Genomic DNA, 21,315 nt, shown 5'->3' with positions numbered 1-21,315 from the left:
CTGGCCTGGGAACGCCTCGGGATCCCACGGGAGGAGCTGGACGAAGGTGGCTGGGGAGAGGGAAGTCTGGGCTTCCCTGCTTAGGCTGTTGCCCCCGCGACCCGACCTCGGATAAGCGGAAGAAGATGGATGGATGGATTTATGTGTATATATATATTATATATATATATATATATATATATATATATATATATATATATATATATATATATATATATAGATTCCAGTTTATTTGTAGAGAATAAATGATTAAAAAAAACACTTAATTGAACGGTTTAAAAGAGGAGAAAACAGGAAAAAAATGAAGATACAATTTTGACTCTTTAAAATTCAAAATTCAACCGAAAAAAAGAAGAGAAAAACTAGCTAATTCGAATCTTTTTGAAAAAATTAAAAAAACAATTAATGGAACATCATTAGTAATTTTTCCTGATTAAGATTAATTTTAGAATTTTGATTACATGTTTTAAATAGGTTAAAATCCAATCTGCATTTTGATAGAATATATAACAAATTGGACCAAGTTATCTTTCATAAGATTTAAATTTGATTCTAAATATTTTCTAGATTTGCCAGAATATTTTTTTATTTATTTTAATCATAATAACTTTGAAGAAATATTTCACAAATATTTTTTGTCAAAAAAGCAGAATATAAAATGAAGAATTAAATTAAAATGTATGTATTATTCTTTACAATAAAAAAATATAAATTTACTTGAACATTGATTTAAATTTTCAGGAAAGAAGAGGAAGGAATTTAAAAGGTAAAAAGGTATATGTGTTTAGATTCCAAAAATCATGTTTAAGGTTGTATTTTTTTCTCTAAAATTGTCTTTCTGAAAGTTATAAGAAGCAAAGTAAAAAAATGTAAACAAGTAAAGACTAAGTCTCTAAAATATTTTCTTGGATTTTCAAATTCTATTTGAGTTTTGTCTCTCTTAGAATTAAAAATGTTGAGTAAAGCGAGACCAGCTTGCTAGTAAATAAATAAAATTTAAAAAATAGTGACAAACTTCAGTCAAGGGGAGAATGCATCCGCAATTCGACACGTTTCCCTTTAGCACATGGGAGAACAGGGCCCTAGTGAGGATATAAATCAATCAATCATCGATCAATGTTCATTTATATAGCCCTAAATCACTAGTGTCTCAAAGGGCTGCATAAACCACAACAGAAACTACTACTACATCCTCGGTAGGCCCACATAAGGGCAAGGAAAACTCACACCCAGTGGGACGTCTGTGACAATGATGACTATGAGAACCTTGGAAAGGACCACATATTTGGGCAACCCCCCCCTCGAGCGGGTCTAACATGATACTGTGAAAGTTCAATCCATAATTGATCCAACATAGCCGCGAGAGTCCAGTCCAAAGCGGATCCAAAACAGCAGCGAGAGGGCATTCCAGAGTACTGGAGCCCGAGTGGAAAACGCTCTATAGCCCGCAGACTTTTTTTGGGCTTTGGGAATCACTAATAAGCCGGAGTCCTTTGAACGCAGATTTCTTGCCGTGACATATGGTACAATACAATCGGCAAGATAGGCTGGAGCTAGACCGTGTGGTATTTTATACGTAAGTAGAAAAACCCTAAAGTCACATCTTAAGTGCACAGGAAGCCAGTGCAGGTGAGCCAGTATAGGCGTAATATGATCAAACTTTCTTGTTCTTGTCAAAAGTCTAGCAGCCACATTTTGTACTAACTGTAATCTTTTAATGCTAGACATGGGGAGACCCGAAAATAATACGTTACAGTAATCGAGGCGAGACGTAACAAACGCATGGATAATGATCTCAGCGTGTTTTGTGGACAAAATGGAGCGAATTTTAGCGATATTATGGAGATGAAAGAAGGCCGTTTTAGTAACGCTTTTAATGTGTGACTCAAAGGAGAGAGTTGGGTCGAAGATAATACCCAGAGTCTTTACCAAGTCGCTTTGTTTAATTGTTTGGTTGTCAAATGTTAAAGTTGTATTATTAAATAGAGGTTGGTGTCTAGCAGGACCGATAATCAGCATTTCCGTTTTTTCTGCGTTGAGTTGCAAAAAGTTAGCGGATATCTATTGTTTAATTTCATTAAGACACGCCTCCAGCTGACTACAATCCGGCGTGTTGGTCAGCTTTAGGGGCATGTAGAGTTGGGTGTCATCAGCATAACAATGAAAGCTAACACCGTATTTGCGTATGACGTCACCCAGCGGCAGCATGTAGATGCTGAAGAGTGCAGGGCCAAGGACCGAAGCCTGGGGAACTCCACACGTTACCTTAACGTAGTCCGAGGTCACATTGTTATGGGAGACGCACTGCATCTTGTCGGTAAGATAAGAGTTAAACCAAGACAGGGCTAAGTCTGACATACCAATTCGTGTTTTGATATGCTCTAATAAAATATTATGATCGACGGTATCGAAAGCAGCGCTAAGATCGAGGAGCAGCGATATAGATGACGCATCAAAATCCATCGTTAGCAATAGATCAGCAATAGATAGTCATTTTAGCAAGGGCTGTCTCCGTAGAGTGATTTGCCCTGAAACCGGATTGAAAGGTTTCACATAGATTGTTAGACGCCAAGTGTTCATTTAGCTGCTCTGCAACAATTTTTTCGAGGATTTTTGAAATAAAGGGAAGGTTAGACACCGGTCAGTAGTTTACCATGAGGTCAGTATCGAGGTTAGGTCATTTAAGGAGAGGATAAATAACCGCTTTTTTGAATGCTTGGGGAACAGTGCCAGAGGAAAGTGTTAAGTTTATAATGTTTAGCATTGATGGACCTAATAATACAAAGAGCTCCTTGATAAGTTTCCCAGGAAGTGGGTCAAGTAAACATGTTGTTTGTTTTATCCCATTTACACATTGTAACAATTCCTCTAATGTTATTTTCTCAAAACAAGAGAAACTATTTTGGAGGGCAGTATCCACCGTATCTACAATCGTATCTGTATTTATAGAACCCAGTTGTAGCTGGGACGCATTGTCTTTAATCACCTTTCTAATGACTTCAATTTTCTTATTAAAGAATTGCATAAAGTCATCTGCTGAGCGGGTGGAGCTACTGGAAGGGCTGCCTTGCTGGGTAAGCGATGCTACCATACTAAACAAAAATTTAGGATCATTTTTATTAGGCGGATGAGATTTGAGTAATACTTAGCTTTAGCTAAAGTAAGCATGCGTTTATGAGTTATTAAACCATCACACCAGCCTTTTTTAACTTTAGTGGTGCTATGTTATCAACGGTTTCGCGCAGGGCGTCGTTAAAGTTGTTAGTGAGGTTATCAATAGAGCCCACATACTTTGGAAATGGTGCCATTACCGAGGGCAGTAGGTCAGCAAGATTTGTCGTTGTGGCCGTATTAATGTTGTGGCATCTATAGCAGTTATTATTATTATTAGTTTGACGAACATGCGTCTGAACCTCGAATTTTATAAGGTAATGATCGGACAATACTTTAGTATACGGGAGTATCATAACTTTGGAAACGGTTATACCCCTGACAAGCACTAGGTCTATCGTATTACCGTTGCAATGTGTGGGTTCATTTATTATTTGTGTAAGACCACAGCTATCAATTATGGTCTGGAGCGCTACGCAAGGTGGTCCGATGGGGTATTCATATGGATATTAAAGTCCCCCATTATAATTATATTATCGGCGTGCGTCACTAGATCAGCAACGAACTCTGAGAATTCATTGATAAAGTCCAAATAGGGCCCTGGGGGGTGGTAGATAACAGCCAGGTATAGAGGCAGCGGTGTGACAGAACTCATCGTAAGCCCCTCAAACGATTTATATTTATTATTTATGTTGGGACTAAGGTTAAAGTTTTCATTGTATATTAGTGTGACCCCCCCACCCTTTTTAAGGGGACGGGCAATATCCGCATTCGTATAGTTAGGAGGAGATGCCTCATTTAGCGCAAAAAAGTCGTCTGGTTTAAGCTAGGTTTAAGCTGAGACCGATGACGTTAAGATTATTGTCTCTGATGATATCATTAACCAACAACGTTTTGGGAGACAATGATCTTATGTTTAAAAAAACTCTATTATAAATAGTGGACTGTTTTAGAGAATTTTTGATCAAATTGTCCGTAGTAGAAATATTAATAATGTTGTGTTTATTATGCGCAGTGCCCTTAAAATAATTACGACCATATCTAGGAATTGATACAACGGGAATTTCCGGATTGTTTGTTTGGTGCTTTGATAAACTGAACGCATCATTGTTTGCCAACTCAGTAGAACACATGTTCCGAATGTTTGTTTGGTGCTTTGATAAACTGAACGCATCATAGTTTGCCACCTCAGTAGAACACATGTCCAACTCAGAAACAATCAAAGCAGAAATAACTTGTTCTAATTTAACTGACTCCTTACCTAGGCCAGTAGTCTCGCATCTTCCATTTAAATCCGGCATCAGGATGGAGGGAAGTGGTGTTCTGTTGGGATTAGCCTTTTGCTTTGTTTTTAGCCCCGCTCAGCATCCGCGTTTCCGATCACACCGCTGGCGTTTGCTCCGTAGACGGCCTCCGCTGGTACTATACTCAGCTGCTTCACAAGCCGCTGGAAGTAGCCGGCGAAGTATTCCCGTGCTGGCTAGCAGGTCAAGCAAGCACGCGTCTATCAGTCCAAAACGGCCCGATCTGTCTACATCCAGAAGTGTCTGGCGGTCGTATGTGATCACGGAGTGACCACGCTGTAAGCCAGCCATGAAATTTGAAGAATTGTCCTGTATTTTTGCCAAATGTTCCATCTTTACCAAGTGAATGGTATACGTGAATAATTCTATTGTCATGTCTTTATTGCGTCCCAGTTTTCAATTTTTGCTGCTTGTTTTGTCATGTGCCGTGTGGCAGAGAAGCACTATGGCAACATCAGGATATCACTGAATCAGCGAAAAAGTGTGTGTTTACTTATGTGCTGTCTCTCAGGCAAGCATATGTTAAAAAAGTATCATGTTGCATCTTGCATGTGGATGCAGCCTTCATTTGCATGCGCATTCATTTGCATGTTAAGCAGCGCTTTTCTCAAGTTTTTAATAACTTATTTTGTATTTTTACTTCTATCTTCAATCATTGTTTTATTCCTCCCAACGGACAAAGTAAGAAAATAAGGCTAATTTAAATTAGAGTGTGTGCTGTGGTCCGTGGAGTCTCACCTCCACCTCATTTGCCGAAGAGCTAATACAATCTATTTTACAGCCTCTTGTCTAATTATGAAGTAGCATCCGAATGCAGCTCGTGGTATGAAATTTATATTACTGCTCTAGAACTGGGCCTTCTATAGGAACTGTTTTGTTCTCAAGTTTCTGCTCCTGCACATACAGCACATCCTCCAGGGACTCAATGGAGCAGTTTCTTTATAATTAATATACACTGTATGTTAGCCCTTCCCCAATGCTGTTGCAATGTGCAAACTACACAAAACAATGATGTACCACACTGTCACGTTCTTTCTCCTCAACCTAATGTTTGCTTTATTTATTGTTTATTCATATTGCTGCTCAGAATGCACACAATTCAACACACACCGTGCATCCGGTAAGTATTCACAGCGCCTCACTTATTCTACATTTTGTTTTGTTACAGCCTTATTCCAAAATTGAATAAATTCATTGTTGTCCTCATAATTCTACACATAATACCATATTGACAATCTAAATAGGTTTTTTATTTAGTTTTTTTCATATGTATTAAATATAAAATACTAAAAAAAAATCACCATTAGACAAGTAATCACAGTCTATTTGAATATGAAGTTTCGCCCATTCCTCTTTGCAGCACCTCGCAAGCTCCATCAGGTTGGATGAAAGTATTGGTTTTAAACCAAGGTGTATCTGTACATTGATGCATTCATCTTTCCTTTCATCCTGACTGGTCTCCCAGTTCCTTCCGCTGAAAAACATCCCCAGAGCATGATGCTGCCTCCACTGTGCTTCACTGTAGGGAGGGTATAGGTCTGGTGATGAGCGGTGCTTGGTTTCCTCCAAACATTCACGCCAAAGACTTCAATCTTTGTCTCATCAGACAAGATAATTTTGTTTCTCATGGTCTGAGAGTTTTACAGAAGCATTTTGGAAACATTTTACTAAGAAATGGCTTACGTTGGCCACTTTACCATACAGGCCTGATTGGTGGATGCTGCAGAGATGGTTGTCCTTCTGGAAGGTTCTCCTCTCTTTAACAGAGGAATGCTGTAGTTCTGACAGAGTGACCATGGGATTCTTGGTCACCTCCCTGACTAGACTAAGACGAATGCAGCAATGTACAGAGACATCCTGGATGAAAAGCAACGCTTACACCCAACCTAATGGAGCTTGAGAGGTTCTGCAAAGAAGAATGGGCCAAACTACCCAGAGATAGGTGTGCCAAGCTAGTGGCATCGCATTCACAAAGATTTGAGACTAATTGCTGCAAAAGGTGCATCAACAAAGTATAAAGAAAAGGCTGGGAATACTTATGTACTTGTAACTTTTTTTGTTTTTTGCACAAAAAAAATAATAATTACATTATCATTATGTGCTATTGAGTGTAGAATTGTGTGGCCAAAAAATAATTCATTCCAAGGCTGCAACATAAAATGTGTAAAAAGTGAAGCGCTGTGAATACTTTCCGAAAGCACGGTACATGGCCTTTTCCACGCTTCATGTTCCAGGAAATAGATGTTTTCCTGGCTCGTGCACTGCCGCTTCTAATACTCTCTCCCTCCCTCATATGTAGTAAGAGAGAGAGCGCTTCCAACCTTTTCTGACCTATAGATCCCATCTCGAACTGACAAAGCTCTGCTGACCCCAATAATGAGAGTTCAGGTGAGCACAGAAAGAACTCCACTTCAGACTGCACCAAGGAAGCTCTCTTGAAGATGTACTCGGGAATGAATGTTATATGCTGTGAGTGCTTATGCATTGGTTCAAACCCAAAGAAGTTGGTGCGTCTATATACAGTGATTAGGTTAAAAAACATTCCAGGGTCCAAATATCAATTGAAGATGCATCAATAATCGAATCGTGAGGTGCCCAAAGATTCCCACATCTTGTCTTTATCTTCGCAGATTGTGAGTTTATCGCACCTCGGTTTTCTTCTACCGCACTTTTTGTATGATTTTTGTACAGAAAGAGGGTTGGGAGGACCATTTCGTCGCTTATCAGCCTACCCTCAGGTGCATGTCCATTAAAAAAACAAACATATCCCTATCATTTTGCGGAAATGAGTTCCCATACAAATAATCCCTTGTCAGTGAGTCAAGTTCAGTTTTTTTTCTTATTAAGTACGGCTGCAAAATAAGCCACCAAGGGGCAAAAAAAAAGTTGCGAGTGACAACACTTTGATAAAGAAGGTTGAGGGACATTATTGGATTCAAAATATAATTCATAGTAAAGTATGATGTCGGCCGTCTTTGCCAACTTCAATAAAACATGAAAACTTTATGACATATTTGTCAGATCACAATATGACTCTAATGACCAGAAAACTGACCAAGAAACGCTTTGTGGATTATTTTCTATTTCCAATGTTAATAAGGAAAAAAGGGCAATTCCAAAGCATAAACGTCCCCACTTTTAAAGTGAATTGATACTGATACACAAACAATGCCATTATTCAACTTATAAAAAATGTGAATTGTTTCAGGCTTATTAGACCTTGTTTATCTGTTCAAGTTGCATACATTTACATGCATTCAATGATTTTATCTCATGTGTCTTATTGTGCCATGGTCTGGGGACCTGCCACACAATGTGTAGTGAAGCCTCTGTTGTCATTATATAAACAAACACTAAAGACATTTGACCAAAAAACAATGAAGCATCATCACTGCCATATTACCCCAAAATATAACATGAGTTTTGATAATTGTATACATTTGTCATTTTTAAAAGCTATCCATAATTGTCTTAGTAGAATAGCCCCTGATGGGATGTGTAAAGAAATACAAAGATACAGTAGTGGAGGTATGTGGACTGGAGCTGCAGTCGGTGGGACCTTCAGAGGGAAAAGGTGCCGGAGCACTCTGGGTTGGTCTGCGTTTTCTGTGGATGCTTCAAATCTGTGGAACTATTTGCCACTGGAGTTAAAGTCACACAGTCGGACATTAAACCCTTCTCCACAGAACTGAAAAAATGGCTTAAGGAAAATCAGAAGTGTGAGAACTAGAACTGGATGTTGTATGGACAAATGAGACCACTTATTTTAAAATGTATTTTCATTTTGTAGTTTTCTCAACTTTTCTTTGAAACCCTAACTAGGGACGAGGATTGCAAATTAGCCTGTGGCTAGAAGTCTTATGTACTTTGACATCAGTTATCTATTGGTAGCAATGTTTAATTATTACTGTCCTTGGGCTTCACGGTGGCAGAGGGGTTAGTGCGTCTGCCTCACAATACGAAGTTCCTGCAGTCCTGGGCTCAAATCCAGGCTCGGGATCTTTCTGTGTGGAGTTTGCATGTTCTCCCCGTGAATGCGTGGGTTCCCTCCGGGTACTCTGGCTTCCTCCCACTTCCAAAGACATGCACCTGGGGATAGGTTGATTGGCAACACTAAATTGGTCCTAGTGCGTGGATATGAGTGTGAATGTTGTCTGTCTATCTGTGTTGGCCCTGCGATGAGGTGGCGACTTGTCCAGGGTGTACCCAGCCTTCTGCCCGATTGTAGCTGAGATAGGCGCCAGCGCCCCCCGCGACCCCAAAAGGGAATAAGCGGTGGAAAATGGATGGATGTCCCTGTCAAATAAATACAAATGTTAAAAAAGTAATGAGTCATTATCCATTTCATTCGTTGTTTGTATGTATTTCACATTGTTTTCTGCGTTTAAAACTGTAATCATTCTCTATTATGTGTTTTGTGTTCATATATTTGGGAAAACTCCGTAGTTAGATTCACAGATTTATGGAAAAATTGATTCAGTTATCTTACAATTTTTTTTGTCTGACATTTTGGAACAAAGTACTGGATATATACAGAGGTACTGCTGCACTTTACTAAATCAATCAATCAATCAATCAATCAATGTTTACTTATATAGCCCTAAATCACTAGTGTCTCAAAGGGCTGCACAAACCACTACGACATCCTCAGTAGGCCCACATAAGGGCAAGGAAAACTCACACCCAGTGGGACATCGGTGACAATAATGACCCAGTGGGACGTCGGTGACAATGATGACTATGAGAACCTTGGAGAGGAGGAAAGCAATGGATGTCGAGCGGGTCTAACATGATACTGTGAAAGTTCGATCCCAAATGGATCCAACACAGTCGCGAGAGTCCAGTCCAAAGCGGATCCAACACAGCAGCGAGAGTCCCGTTCACAGCGGAGCCAGCAGGAAACCATCCCAAGCGGAGGCGGATCAGCAGCGCAGAGATGTCCCCAGCCGATACACAGGCAAGCAGTACATGGCCACCGGATCGGAGAGTGGGACATAGAAGAAAAAGAAAAGAAACGGCAGATCAACTGGTCTAAAAAGGGAGTCTATTTAAAGGCTAGAGTATACAAATGAGTTTTAATCAAATATGATTTTTCAACATAACTGCAAGTGCAAAAAAGGCTGAAGCTATTGATCATTTCAGTCATCAAGTATTCGATTATAAATGAATTGGATAATACACTTTAAGGCAGGGGTCTCCAATTTGTTTTTGACAGGGGGGGCACTTTGGGTTTACAAACATTGTTATCTGCATGCAAAGTAACTATATACATAAGTATATGTATAATATGTATATGTGTGTGTATACATACATTGTGGCACCTGATTCTCACCAAGACAGGACTGGGTTTGCAGAAAGCCGAAAAGGCCATTTATTGCCCAAGTCTTTGTAGGAAGGGCAGAGTGTGGCAGTATCAAACTTAGTGTCCACTAACAAACATAAATATCTCCCATCCGGGGCTCTCATATCCTTCACACAGCACACTTCTTTATATGTCATAAGTAATTACCTATCAAACAAGAGAAATCATAATATCAGAAAACATTTCCCTAATGATGTCATTAATGGGGAAATAGTGGATGTCTCATTTACCGCCTAATGCACCTGCTTTGACACAGAGGAGAGCCAGACCTGAATGTGGCAGAGTTAAGAACTGGTTGTAGCTGAGCCCCACCTGGCCGCACAGCTGTTGGCCTACCAGGCTGATTGAGCAGGTACAGGGGAATGTAATGCCCCTCGATGATGCGGCCAAGGCTGGGGCGTTGTCCTCTGTGTTCCACTCTGCTTCCAGTGAGGTACCTACCTGCCAGGCAGTGCTGGAGTCAGACTCCCCAACATATATATGCAAAACTATATATATATATATATATATATATATATATATATATATATATATATATATATATATATATATATATATGTGTGTGTGTGTGTGTATATATACATATATATATATATATATATATATACATATATAACGTATATATGTATATATATGTGTGTATATATATATATATGTATATATATGTATATATGTATATATATGTATATATGTTTATATATATGTATATATATATATATGTATATATATATATATGTATATGTATATATATATATATATATATATATATATATATATATATATATATATATATATATATATATATATATATATATTGGTGTGTATATTTGGGTTGTACGATATACCAATCACATACATGCTGTACTTGATTTGCGTGAAAGTATAATCAATGGCAGAGTAACTTTCATTGTCCACCAGATGGCAATAGAATTGCAGCAATCATAACGCTCAATATTTATAAATGATATGGATACACGGATCCAGGTCAAGTTGTTTTTTGAACTTGTGCCGTCTCACGGGCAAAATTAAAGACGCTGGCGGGCTGCATTTGGCCTACGGCTGTGGTTTAAATGTGTGTTTAAAGGGAAAATAAATGCAATAAACATATACGTTTTCTACTTGCCTTAACATTCATTGTTTCCCTAATAAGCACACGTCATCATTTTTGAAATTGCACTTTTAACATCAGGATTAGAAATAATTTATTAATTCCCGGGGGAAATTTAGGTGTTATCAATGCTTTTCATGTAATACAGTATTAGGACAATGAAAATAGAGATAAAAACATATTCAATATACTAAGATAAGCAGTACAATAAACAAAATGTTCCAAGTAGGACTAAAATGTACCATAATAAACAATATTTACTTGATGAATTTACCAAATGAATAAGATAAAATCTCTCCGCTTTTTGCTACACAGATCACAGCATCCACGCACCCCAGCTCTCATGTGCACTCTTTTGCATCCGTTGTGCAGGACGCATGTCCATGTATTTAATGTTCCGGGCACTCGTTAATCAAATATTCAAAGCATCTGAATGCCAATCAAAGGTTTTTTCTAATCGAATAATTGTTGCACCCCGAGAAAAAATTTACTCCTTGACCTACATAACAATGGGAAAAGTCAAAAATGTGCAATTCTCAGACAAGAGCAGCGTTTTTTGGTCATAAACTTCTCCAGGTGCATATTTGTCTTACGATGTCATTTGTATGATGACAAAAGCAAGACAATGCCAAATGTTTAAGAGAAACCCTGAAGGAAAAGGAAAATTTAGACGCCCCAAAAAAGTATAAAAAGCCCAAAACCTTCTTTGTGCCATGCTTTATGTTGTACTGAAACATGGTACACCATGTTCTTTGTCTTACACGTATGTATTTACAGTAAGTGTGTGTGTTTGTGTGTGTGCGTGTTTGTGTGTGTACGTGCATGCGTGCGCATATATATATATATATATGTATGTATATATATATATATATATATATACACAATTGTGTGTGTGTATATATATATATATAAAATGTGTGTGTGTACATATATATATATTTATATATATATGCACACATACACATACACATTTGCTTCTAGCTTTTAAAAAGGAAACAATTTGGATCTGCCTGTTGAAGATTCTAGTTTAAGTTTTTAAGAGCGAGGAAAGTTTGACTTTCCAGCATGAGAGTGGTTCAAAGCACAGACAAAATATATGAATACTGTAATATCTTTTAAGAGCACATGTTTTTTAGCGGCTTCTGTTGGTTTGATGTTTGTGTCATTGGCATTATCTGAGTAAAACACAAAGTAGCTAGTCCTCGGTTTTTTGGGACTAAAGTGAGCTAATAATAACTGCCTGTGGATCTCACACCATACTGATATGTTGCCCAGCAACCATTTTGGTCAATATTTTTTAATATAGTGAGAAAACTAAAAAAAATAGTCATGAAGATTTCCCTCTGACATACAGTTGGTTGTCGTAACAATCATTTCGTCAGATTTGTGCCCGATCCAACTGATTTTCAATTTTTAATAGATAAAACCAGATATATTATGATGATTGGATTTATTTCCAAAAATGTTTGTGGTTTGGGTTGAATGTTTGAAGTTTTGTATCATGCTTGGGAATGTGTCAACCTATCAATTGTAGTGACACACAGTAAAGGTTTTGTTCCACATAAAATTATGTTTAACCCTTTGCATAATCCAAACAAAAAAAATACATGTGTTCCTTATGTGATATGATTGTTCAGTATGAAGATTGATTGCAATGTTGTTAGAATAGGATATGAATATATTGTGCACACACTTTCTCTGATTAACCCCCATTGACTCCCATCGAACAGCTATTTTTTTACCAGACAGTCATCCTGGTATATTACTGTTTTTGGACATGAAAACTGAATTAATCTTTTTCTTGCTGATTAAAAAACAAGCAATTATTGTCTTGGTGTAATTTTGCCCCTTAACAACCAGATGAGGCCAGAAAACCATGAACATTTTTCTCAGAGCTTTGATGAGCATAAACGAGTTTAGCTGCCATTAGTGATGTCAATACCAATGATTTTCCATCCAATCCTGTACTAAGTAAAATTCAAGATGGTATCGGTATTTGTGCAAATATACCTAACGTGTCTGCTGACATTTTAAAAGTTGTGTATTTTTCAAATATTATCATATCGAGTTAAAAAACAACAGTAAAAATGTAAAAAAAGAAGAAAAAACTAAATGTAATGAGAAAAGATTGAAAATGTTAATCTAATAATTGATAATAATATACATAATCACTTATAACACAAAGTTGTGTTTTTAAATATATATTTTATCTGTTTTTAGCATCCGTAAAACAATTTTCAAAAATGTTTAAATGTCCTTCCCATACTTGACTTTTCAGTATGTGGCCCGCGGTGGAAAAAATGAAGATACCCTTGATCTAAAATATTAAAATCTCCCAAAATTTAAATAAAATATACTTAAATATATAAACAATGTTCAGTTAATTAAAAAATAACACATTACTAACTTTGAATTAATTAAAGAAATTGCAACAACCGGGTCGCGGGGGCAGCAGCCTAAGCAGGGAAGCCCAGACGCTCCTCTCCCCAGTCACTTCGTCCAGCCCTTCCCGGGGAATCCCGAGGCGTTCCCAGGCCAGCCGAGAGACATAGTCCTCCCACTGTGTTCTGGGTCTTCCCCGTGGCCTCCTACCGGTCAGACGTGCGTTCGGGAGGCGTTCGGGTGGCATCCTGACCAGATGCCCGAACCACTTCCTCTGGCTCCTCTCGATGTGGAGGAGCAGCGGCTTTACCTTGAGCTCCTCCCGTATGGCAGAGCTTCTCACCCTATCTCTAAGGGAGAGCCCTGCCACCCGGCGAAGGAAACTCATTTTGACCGCTTCTACCCGATATCTTGTCCTTTCGGTCATAACCCAAAGCTCATGACCCTAGGTGAGGATGGGAATGTCGATCGACCGGTAAATAGAGAGCTTTGCCTTCCGGCTCAGCTCCTTCTTCACCACAACGGATTAATACAGCGTCCGCATTACTGAAGACGCCGCACCGATGTGCCTGTCGATTTCACGATCCACTCTTCCCTCACTCGTGAACAAGACTCCGAGGTACTTGAACTCCCCCACTTGGGATAGGGTCTCCCCCCCATCCGGAGATGGCACTCCACCCTTTTCCGGGCGAGAACCATAGACTCTGACTTTGAGGTGCTGATTCTCAACCCAGTCGCTTCACACTTGGCTGCGAACCGATCCAGTGAAAGCTGAAGATCCTGGCCAGATGAAGCCATCAGAACCACATCATCTGCAAAAAGCAGAGACCTAATTCTGCAGCCACCAAACAGGATCCCCTCAATGCCTTGACTGCGCCTAGAAATTCTGTCCATAAAAGTTATGAATGGAATTGGTGACAAAGGACAGCCTTGGCGGAGTCCAACCCTCACTGTAAACGGGTCCGACTTACAATGCGGACCAAGGTCTGACACTGATCGTACAGGGAGCAGACTGCCACAATCAGACAGTCCGGTACCCCATACTCTCTGAGCAATCCCCACAGGACTTCCCGGGGGACATGGTCGAAGGCCTTCTCCAAGTCCACAAAGCACATGTAGATTGGTTGGGCAAACACCCATGCACCTTCAAGGACCTTGCCAAGAGTATAGAGCTGGTCTACAGTTCCACGACCAGGACAAAAACTACATTGTTCCTCCTGAATCCGAGGTTCGACTATCCGGCGTAGCCTCCTCTCCAGTACACCTGAATAGACCTTACCGGGAAGGTTGAGGAGTGTGATCCCACGATAGTTGGAACACACTCTCCGGTTCCCCTTCTTAATGAGAGGAACCACCACGCAGGTCTGCCAATCCAGAGGCACCACCCCCGGTGTCCACGCAATGCTGCAGTCTTGTCAACCAAGACAACCCCACAGCATCCAGAGCCTTAAGGAACTCCGGGCAGATCTCATCTACCCCGGGGCCTTGCTGCTAAAGAGCTTTTTAACTACCTCAGCAACCTCAGCCCCAGAAATAGGAGAGCCCATCACAGATTCCCCAGGCACCGCTTCCTCATAGGTTGGTGAGATTGAGGAGGTCTTCGAAGTAATCCCTCCAGTAATCCACAATGTCCGCAGTTGAAGCCAGCAGAACACCATCCGCACCATACACGGTGTGGACAGTGCATTGCTTCCCCTTCCTGAGGCGCCGGATGGTGGTCCAGAATCGCTTCGAAGACGTCCGGATGTCGTTTTCCATGGCTTCCCCGAACTTCTCCCATGTCCGAGTTTTTGCCTCCGCAACCGCTGAAGCCGCACACCGTTTGGCCTGTTGGTACCTGTCCGCTGCCTCCAGAGTCCTATGAGCCAAAAGAACCCCAAAGGACTCTTTTTTTCAGCTTGACTGCATCCCTCACCGCCGGTGTCCACTAACGGGTTCTCGGATTACCGCCACGACAGGCACCAACTAACTACCTTGCGGCCACAGCTCCAATCAGCTGCCTCGTCAATAGAGCCTTTATAATAGTCACTGTTAAATGTGTAAATGAACGTTAATATTTTTGTACAGGCAGAATTTTTGACACACTGATTTATGCTGATAAACAATTGTATTATTATTATTATTATTATCTTACATTACATTCTTATATGGGAAAAAACAATTGTAAAAATTAAAGAAAACGTACACAAAAATGGGTATGTCATGAGAAAAAGCTGAAATGTTATAACGAATAAATGATAATAATATACGTAGTCACCTATTAATACAAAGCTGATACAACAGTTTTAGTATTTTTTGTAAATAAAACATATCAGTATTGCATCCACACACTTTGACTTTTCAGTATGTGGCCCTTGGTGGAAAAAGTCTGGAAACCCCTGAACTACAGTATCAAAAGTATCTTTATTGGATGATCAATATCAGAGCCTGAGGATCTACAGTGGGGGAAAAAGTATTTAGTCAGCCACAGATTGTGCAAGTTCTCCCACTTAAAATGATGTAGGAGGTCTGTAATTTTCATCATAGGTAGTACACTTCAACTGTGAGAGACAGAATGTGAAAACAAATCCAGTGATTCACATTGTAGGAATTTTAAAGAATTTATTTGTAAATTATGGTGGAAACTAAGTATTTGGTCAACCATTCAAAGCTCTCACTGATGGAAGGAGGTTACTGCTCAAAATCTCACGATACATGGCCCCATTCATTATTTTCTTAACACGGATCAATCGTCCTGTGCCCTTAGCAGAAAAACAGCCCCAAAGTATGATGTTTCCACCCCCATGCTTCACAGTAGGTAGGTGTTCTTGGGATGCAACTCAGTATTCTTCTTCCTCCAAACACGACAAGTTGAGTTTATACCAAAAAGTTCTATTTTGGTTTTATCTGACCACATGACATTCTCCCAATCCTCTGCTGTATCATCCATGTATCCATTTTGGTATGAATTTGTGAAATTATTGGGTCGCGTATGCTTAAAATGATAAAAATATGTAAATATTAAATGATAAATTATACATGTGCCTGTTAAAACATTACATATATACTTACATAATGTATAAACAACCCTTATATGCATTATAAATATTTGTTAAAAATGTTGAATGCATTGAAAAAAGAAAAATGTGTTCTTGTCTTACATAAAGTTTGTTAATGATTAGCACAATTCCAATAAAAGTGCAGTTCCTCTTAAAATTAGTTGTTTCCGGCTTTTGGCCAACTGCTACATTTTCACTTTTGGCAGGAAAAACCTTTGGGCACCCCTGATGTGGGGAGTTGACCTCCATCCACGCCATGGCATGACTCCAACCAACCTTAATATTCTGATCAGAAAAAAGATTGGACATAGGAGTTCGGAACATTCACAGATCTGCGATGTCCATAAAATATACATTTAAAACCATGGGAAGTTAGTAATTAATATATAAAATTGCACCATAACGTATAATATTAATGTTTATTATTTATATATTTTTCCACACTTATTTTAAGACACAGTTTTATTCATCCTGCCGTTTTAAAATGTACATTTGACCATTTGTTTTATGTCTGAACAGCATTTTGGTGTACTGGAATTGTTTTTAAATGCGCTATACGAATGACTAAACGTCTTCTAACTCCCAGGCTACGACTTGGAACTTCTTCAGCCTTGTCTTCCGTGTGGTTCTTTAGCAGTTTTTTGTAGGAACCTCTCCTTTGCTGACTCTGCACCTCTCTGTCGACAGCAAATCCCCATCGCCCACAAGGACTGGGTGTGCGCCCTGGCGTACGTCCCCGGCAAGCCGCTGCTGCTCAGCGCATGTCGGGGCGGCATGCTGAAGGTGTGGAACGTGGACAATTTCACCCCCATAGGGGAGGTCAAAGGCCACGACAGCCCCATCAACGCCATATGTACCAACTCCAGGCAGATTTTCACAGCATCCAGGTAACAAACTCAACATTTACTGTACATACAGTATATCATCATTCCATTCAATTCCATTGAATGACAATTTACTCTGCTCTTAATTAACCCTTTGTCTGGTTACTGAAGGCTGGGTGCAAAATGGGCCCTTTGCACATTATTATGAAGCAGAAATGATTATAATGAATATGCCCTGATAAAAAATAATTAAAGATAGTTTAAGACGAGGGTGGGGAACCTTTCTCCTCTCAGGGGCCATTTAAATGTTTATGAAGTCTTTTAAGCGCTATGCCAAATTTGACCCATGCGAAGCAATAATGTAGATATATTTTAGGGTTTGAAAAGATGGTTTCCTTTTACTGGACTCTGTTGCCTTCTTCTATGTCTACAAAACCTACTCTGGTTTGCCTCAATAGCAGCACATTATATACAAGGAGTGTCTAAACATCACCGGCGGCTTAATTTAAAATATCTGGTATTCTGAGCGTTGCAGATTTCCTCCCATCTTGTGGACGGACAATGTGAGTAAAATAGGTCAATGACCATGAATTGCACTTTGAAGTGTACACAGGACAGCATTTACTAATGACCCAATCCAAACAAGTCACGGTGCAAATAAACAAAAAATCAACACACTTGGTCACACATAACTCAACCTGCTCATTGAACATTGTGGATATTATAAAAATAAATGTCCAAGCACCATAAAACATTAAAAATTACATCCATTACAAAGCATGATAGGAATAACGCAAAACACTCTCTCCACACTTATCCACACTTAGAATTCTGATTGATTACAAAACTTAAAGGTTATCTCGTAAGTAAACAAAGGAGGAGTCAAACTTTCACATACTTTTAATATCCAATTGTAGAAATTATATATCCATTAATATATGCTCCAGCAACCCCCACAACCCTGAAAGGGACAAGCGGTAGAACATGGATGGATGGATAGGGACGGCGTGGCGCAGTGGTAGAGTGGCCGTGCGCAACCCGAGGGTCCCTATGTTAATCCCCATCTAGTACCAACCTCGTTACGTCCGTTGTGTCCTGAGCAAGACACTTCACCCTTGCTCCAGATGGGTGCTGGTTAGCGCCTTGCATGGCAGCTCCCTCCATCACTGTGTGAATGTGTGTGTGAATAGGTAAATGTGGAAGTAGTGTCAAAGCGCTTTGAGTACCTTGAAGGTAGAAAAGCGCTATACAAGTACAACCCATTTATCATTTATCATTTATATATCCATTAATATAACAGTACTGGACAGTGCGAGCATTTTAGTCGCATTTGTGAATAAACATAGGTTGTGCAAAAAAGTAGCACACCTGCGAATACAGATTTAAATTTTAGCCCTTTCATCATCGCATTTTGCTCCCAAAATAAATCCATCCAAAGCTGATCAAGCTAGAGTAAAATGTTTGCCTATCTGTATACAGGGTTCGCATGGGTACTTAAAAACCTTGAAAATGCTTGGATCTTAATGTTGTGTTTTCAAGGTTTGAAAAATGCGTGAATTTTGGGTGAAGTGCTTGTAAATGCTTGGAAATGTTCATCATATTTCTCTGCAGTCTGACTCAATAGTCTAATTTAAAAATGGAAAAAAATGAAATATGTTTCCTTAAAAATGAAAGCAACACGCTTGAGTTGTTGGCTTTGAACGAACCGTTACATTAGTTTGGGCCACCAGGTGGCTTAACCATGAGACGTTTAAAAACCAAGTAATAAAATAAAATAAGTTTGGGTTTACCCCGCCTACCGCCTGAATACAGCTGACATAGGCATCACCACGAACCAGAAAGGGATAGATGGTAGAAAATGGATGGATGAATATTTTTCTTTTGGTCAATGCTTTTTATGTGATTTTGGTGTGGTTCTTGTATATTTTGATCATTTTCATGGTCAAAATCGCGGAAATTCCGTGTTTCCTGATGAAAATAACAAGGAAGACGAGAAATGAGGCAGACACAGGTGGTGCCTCCATGGCTACACACAAAGTGTATTGAGCGGGTACGTGCTTGTTGCAACGGGAAAAAAGGCAGGCCAAGAAGCAGCAAGTACCTCTGCCTCACAGTAGGGAGCAATATATTGTCTACTTGCAGCTCAATGCCTCAGCAGTACTCTGACTCGCCACACTGGGAGAAGTGCTAGCAGACACATGTCTCTCCAGCAGAAGCCAGTCTTTTTTTTTTAAACTGTTTGTAACAAACATGGCATTTATATTAGAGTAAACCAGCGTTTGTGGGTGTTTTTTGTCATATGTAAAAATAATGTTTTATTGCTTGGAATGAAATTAATGTGTCTGCCAATATGGAGGATTTTATACTGTATCCAAGATTAAATACTGGACTTTAAGACAAAATTAATGTGATCATACAAAATACGAAAGGGTAGCCTCCCTCCACTTTCGGGTGGGGGGACGGGTCCTGACTGTTGTTTGTGCTTACGCACCAAACAACAGTTCAGAGTACCCACCCTTTTTGGGTACACTCGCTAGAGTACTGGAGAGTGCTCCCTCGGGTGATTTCCTTGTTCTGCTGGGGGACTTCAACGCTCATGTTGGCAACGACAGTGAAACCTGGAGAGGCGTGATTGGGAAGAATGGCCACCCGGACCTGAACCCGATTAGTGTTTTGTTAGATTGGTGTTTTGTTATTGGACTTTTGTGCTCGTCACGATTTGTCCAAAACAAACACCATGTTCAAACATAAGGGTGTCCATATGTGCACTTGGCACCAGGACACCCTAGGCCGCAGTTCCATGATCGACTTTGTAGTTGTGTCATCGGATTTGCGGCCTCATGTTTTGGACACTCGGGTGAAAAGAGGGGCGGAGCTTTCTACCGATCACCACATTGTGGTGAGTTGGCTGCGATGGTGGGGGAGGATGCCGGACAGACCTGGCAGGCCCAAACGCATTGTGAGGGTTTGCTGGGAACATCTGGCAGAGTCTCCTGTCAGAGAAAGTTTCAGTTACCACCTCCGGAAGAACTTTGAACATGTCACGAGGGAGGTGCTGGACATTGAGTCCGAGTGGACCATGTTCCGCACCTTTATTGTTGAGGCGGCTGATTGGAGCTGTGGCCGCAAGGTAATTGGTGCCTGTCGGGGCGGTAATCCTAAAACCCGTTGGTGGACATCAGCGGTGAGAGATGCCGTCAAGCTGAAAAAGGAGTCCTATTGGGTTCTTTTGGCTCATAGGACTACGGAGGCAATTCACAGGTACCGACAGGCCAAGCGGTGTGCAGCTTAAGCGGTCGCAAAAACTCGGACATGGGAGGAGTTCGGAGAAGCCTTGGAAAACGACTTCCGGACGGCTTCGAAGCGATTTTGGACCACCACCCGCCACCTCAGGAAGGGGAAGCAGTGCCATGTCAACACCGAATATTGTGCGGATGGTGTTCCCCTGACCTCAACTGCGGATGTTGTGGATAGGTGGAAGGAATACTTAGAAAACCTCCTCAATCTTAACAACACGTCTTCCTATGAGGAAGCGGGGCCTGGGAATCTGTGGTAGGCTCTCTTATTTCTGGGGCGGAGGTTGCCGAAGTAGTTAAATAGCTCCTCGGGGGCAAGGCCCCAGGGGTGGATGAGATCCGCCCGGAGTTCCTTAAGGCTCTGGATGCTGTGGGGCTGTCTTGGTTGACAAGACTCTGCAACACCGCGTGGACATTGGGGGCGGTACCTATGGATTGGCAGACCGGGGTGGTGGTACCAGAGGGTGTGTTCTAATTATCGTGGGATCACACTCCTTAGCCCTCCCGGTAAGGTTTATTCAGGTGTACTGGAGAGGAGGCTATGCCGGATAGTGAAACCTCAGATTCAGGAGGAACAGTGTGGTTTTCGTCCTGGTCGTGGAACTGTGGACCAGCTCTATACTCTCAGCAAGGTTCTTGAGGGTGCATGGGAGTTTGCCCAACCAGTCTGTCTACATGTGCTTTGTAGACTTGGAGAAGGCATTCGACCGTGTCCCTCGGGAAGTCCTGTGGGGAGTGCTCAGAGAGTATGGGGTATCCGATTGTCTTATTGTGGCGGTCCGCTCCCTGTATGATCAGTGTCAGAGCTTGGTCCAGTGAGGGTTGGACTCCGCCCAGGCTGCTTTTTGTCACCAATTCTGTTCATAACTTTTATAGATAGAATTTCTAGG

At 40.5% G+C, this 21,315-nt stretch overlaps 1 protein-coding gene across 9 annotated transcripts in view; it reads left to right on the top strand.

The window, feature by feature from the left end:
- kif21b (kinesin family member 21B) overlaps positions 1–21,315 on the top strand; it is a 265,011-nt gene that overhangs the window by 231,193 nt on the left and 12,503 nt on the right. For all 9 annotated transcript variants that reach the window (XM_061922660.1, XM_061922656.1, XM_061922658.1 and 6 more), the window contains one exon: positions 16,993–17,192. In XM_061922660.1, coding sequence (XP_061778644.1) covers positions 16,993–17,192 — 200 coding nt within the window. The remainder of the gene's footprint in view (positions 1–16,992; positions 17,193–21,315) is intronic.

This window comes from Nerophis ophidion, linkage group LG16, assembly GCF_033978795.1.
Source record: "Nerophis ophidion isolate RoL-2023_Sa linkage group LG16, RoL_Noph_v1.0, whole genome shotgun sequence".
NCBI lineage: Eukaryota > Metazoa > Chordata > Actinopteri > Syngnathiformes > Syngnathidae > Nerophis > Nerophis ophidion.
Note: the sequence above shows the minus strand (reverse complement) of the source record. Positions and strands in the feature narration are given on the sequence as shown.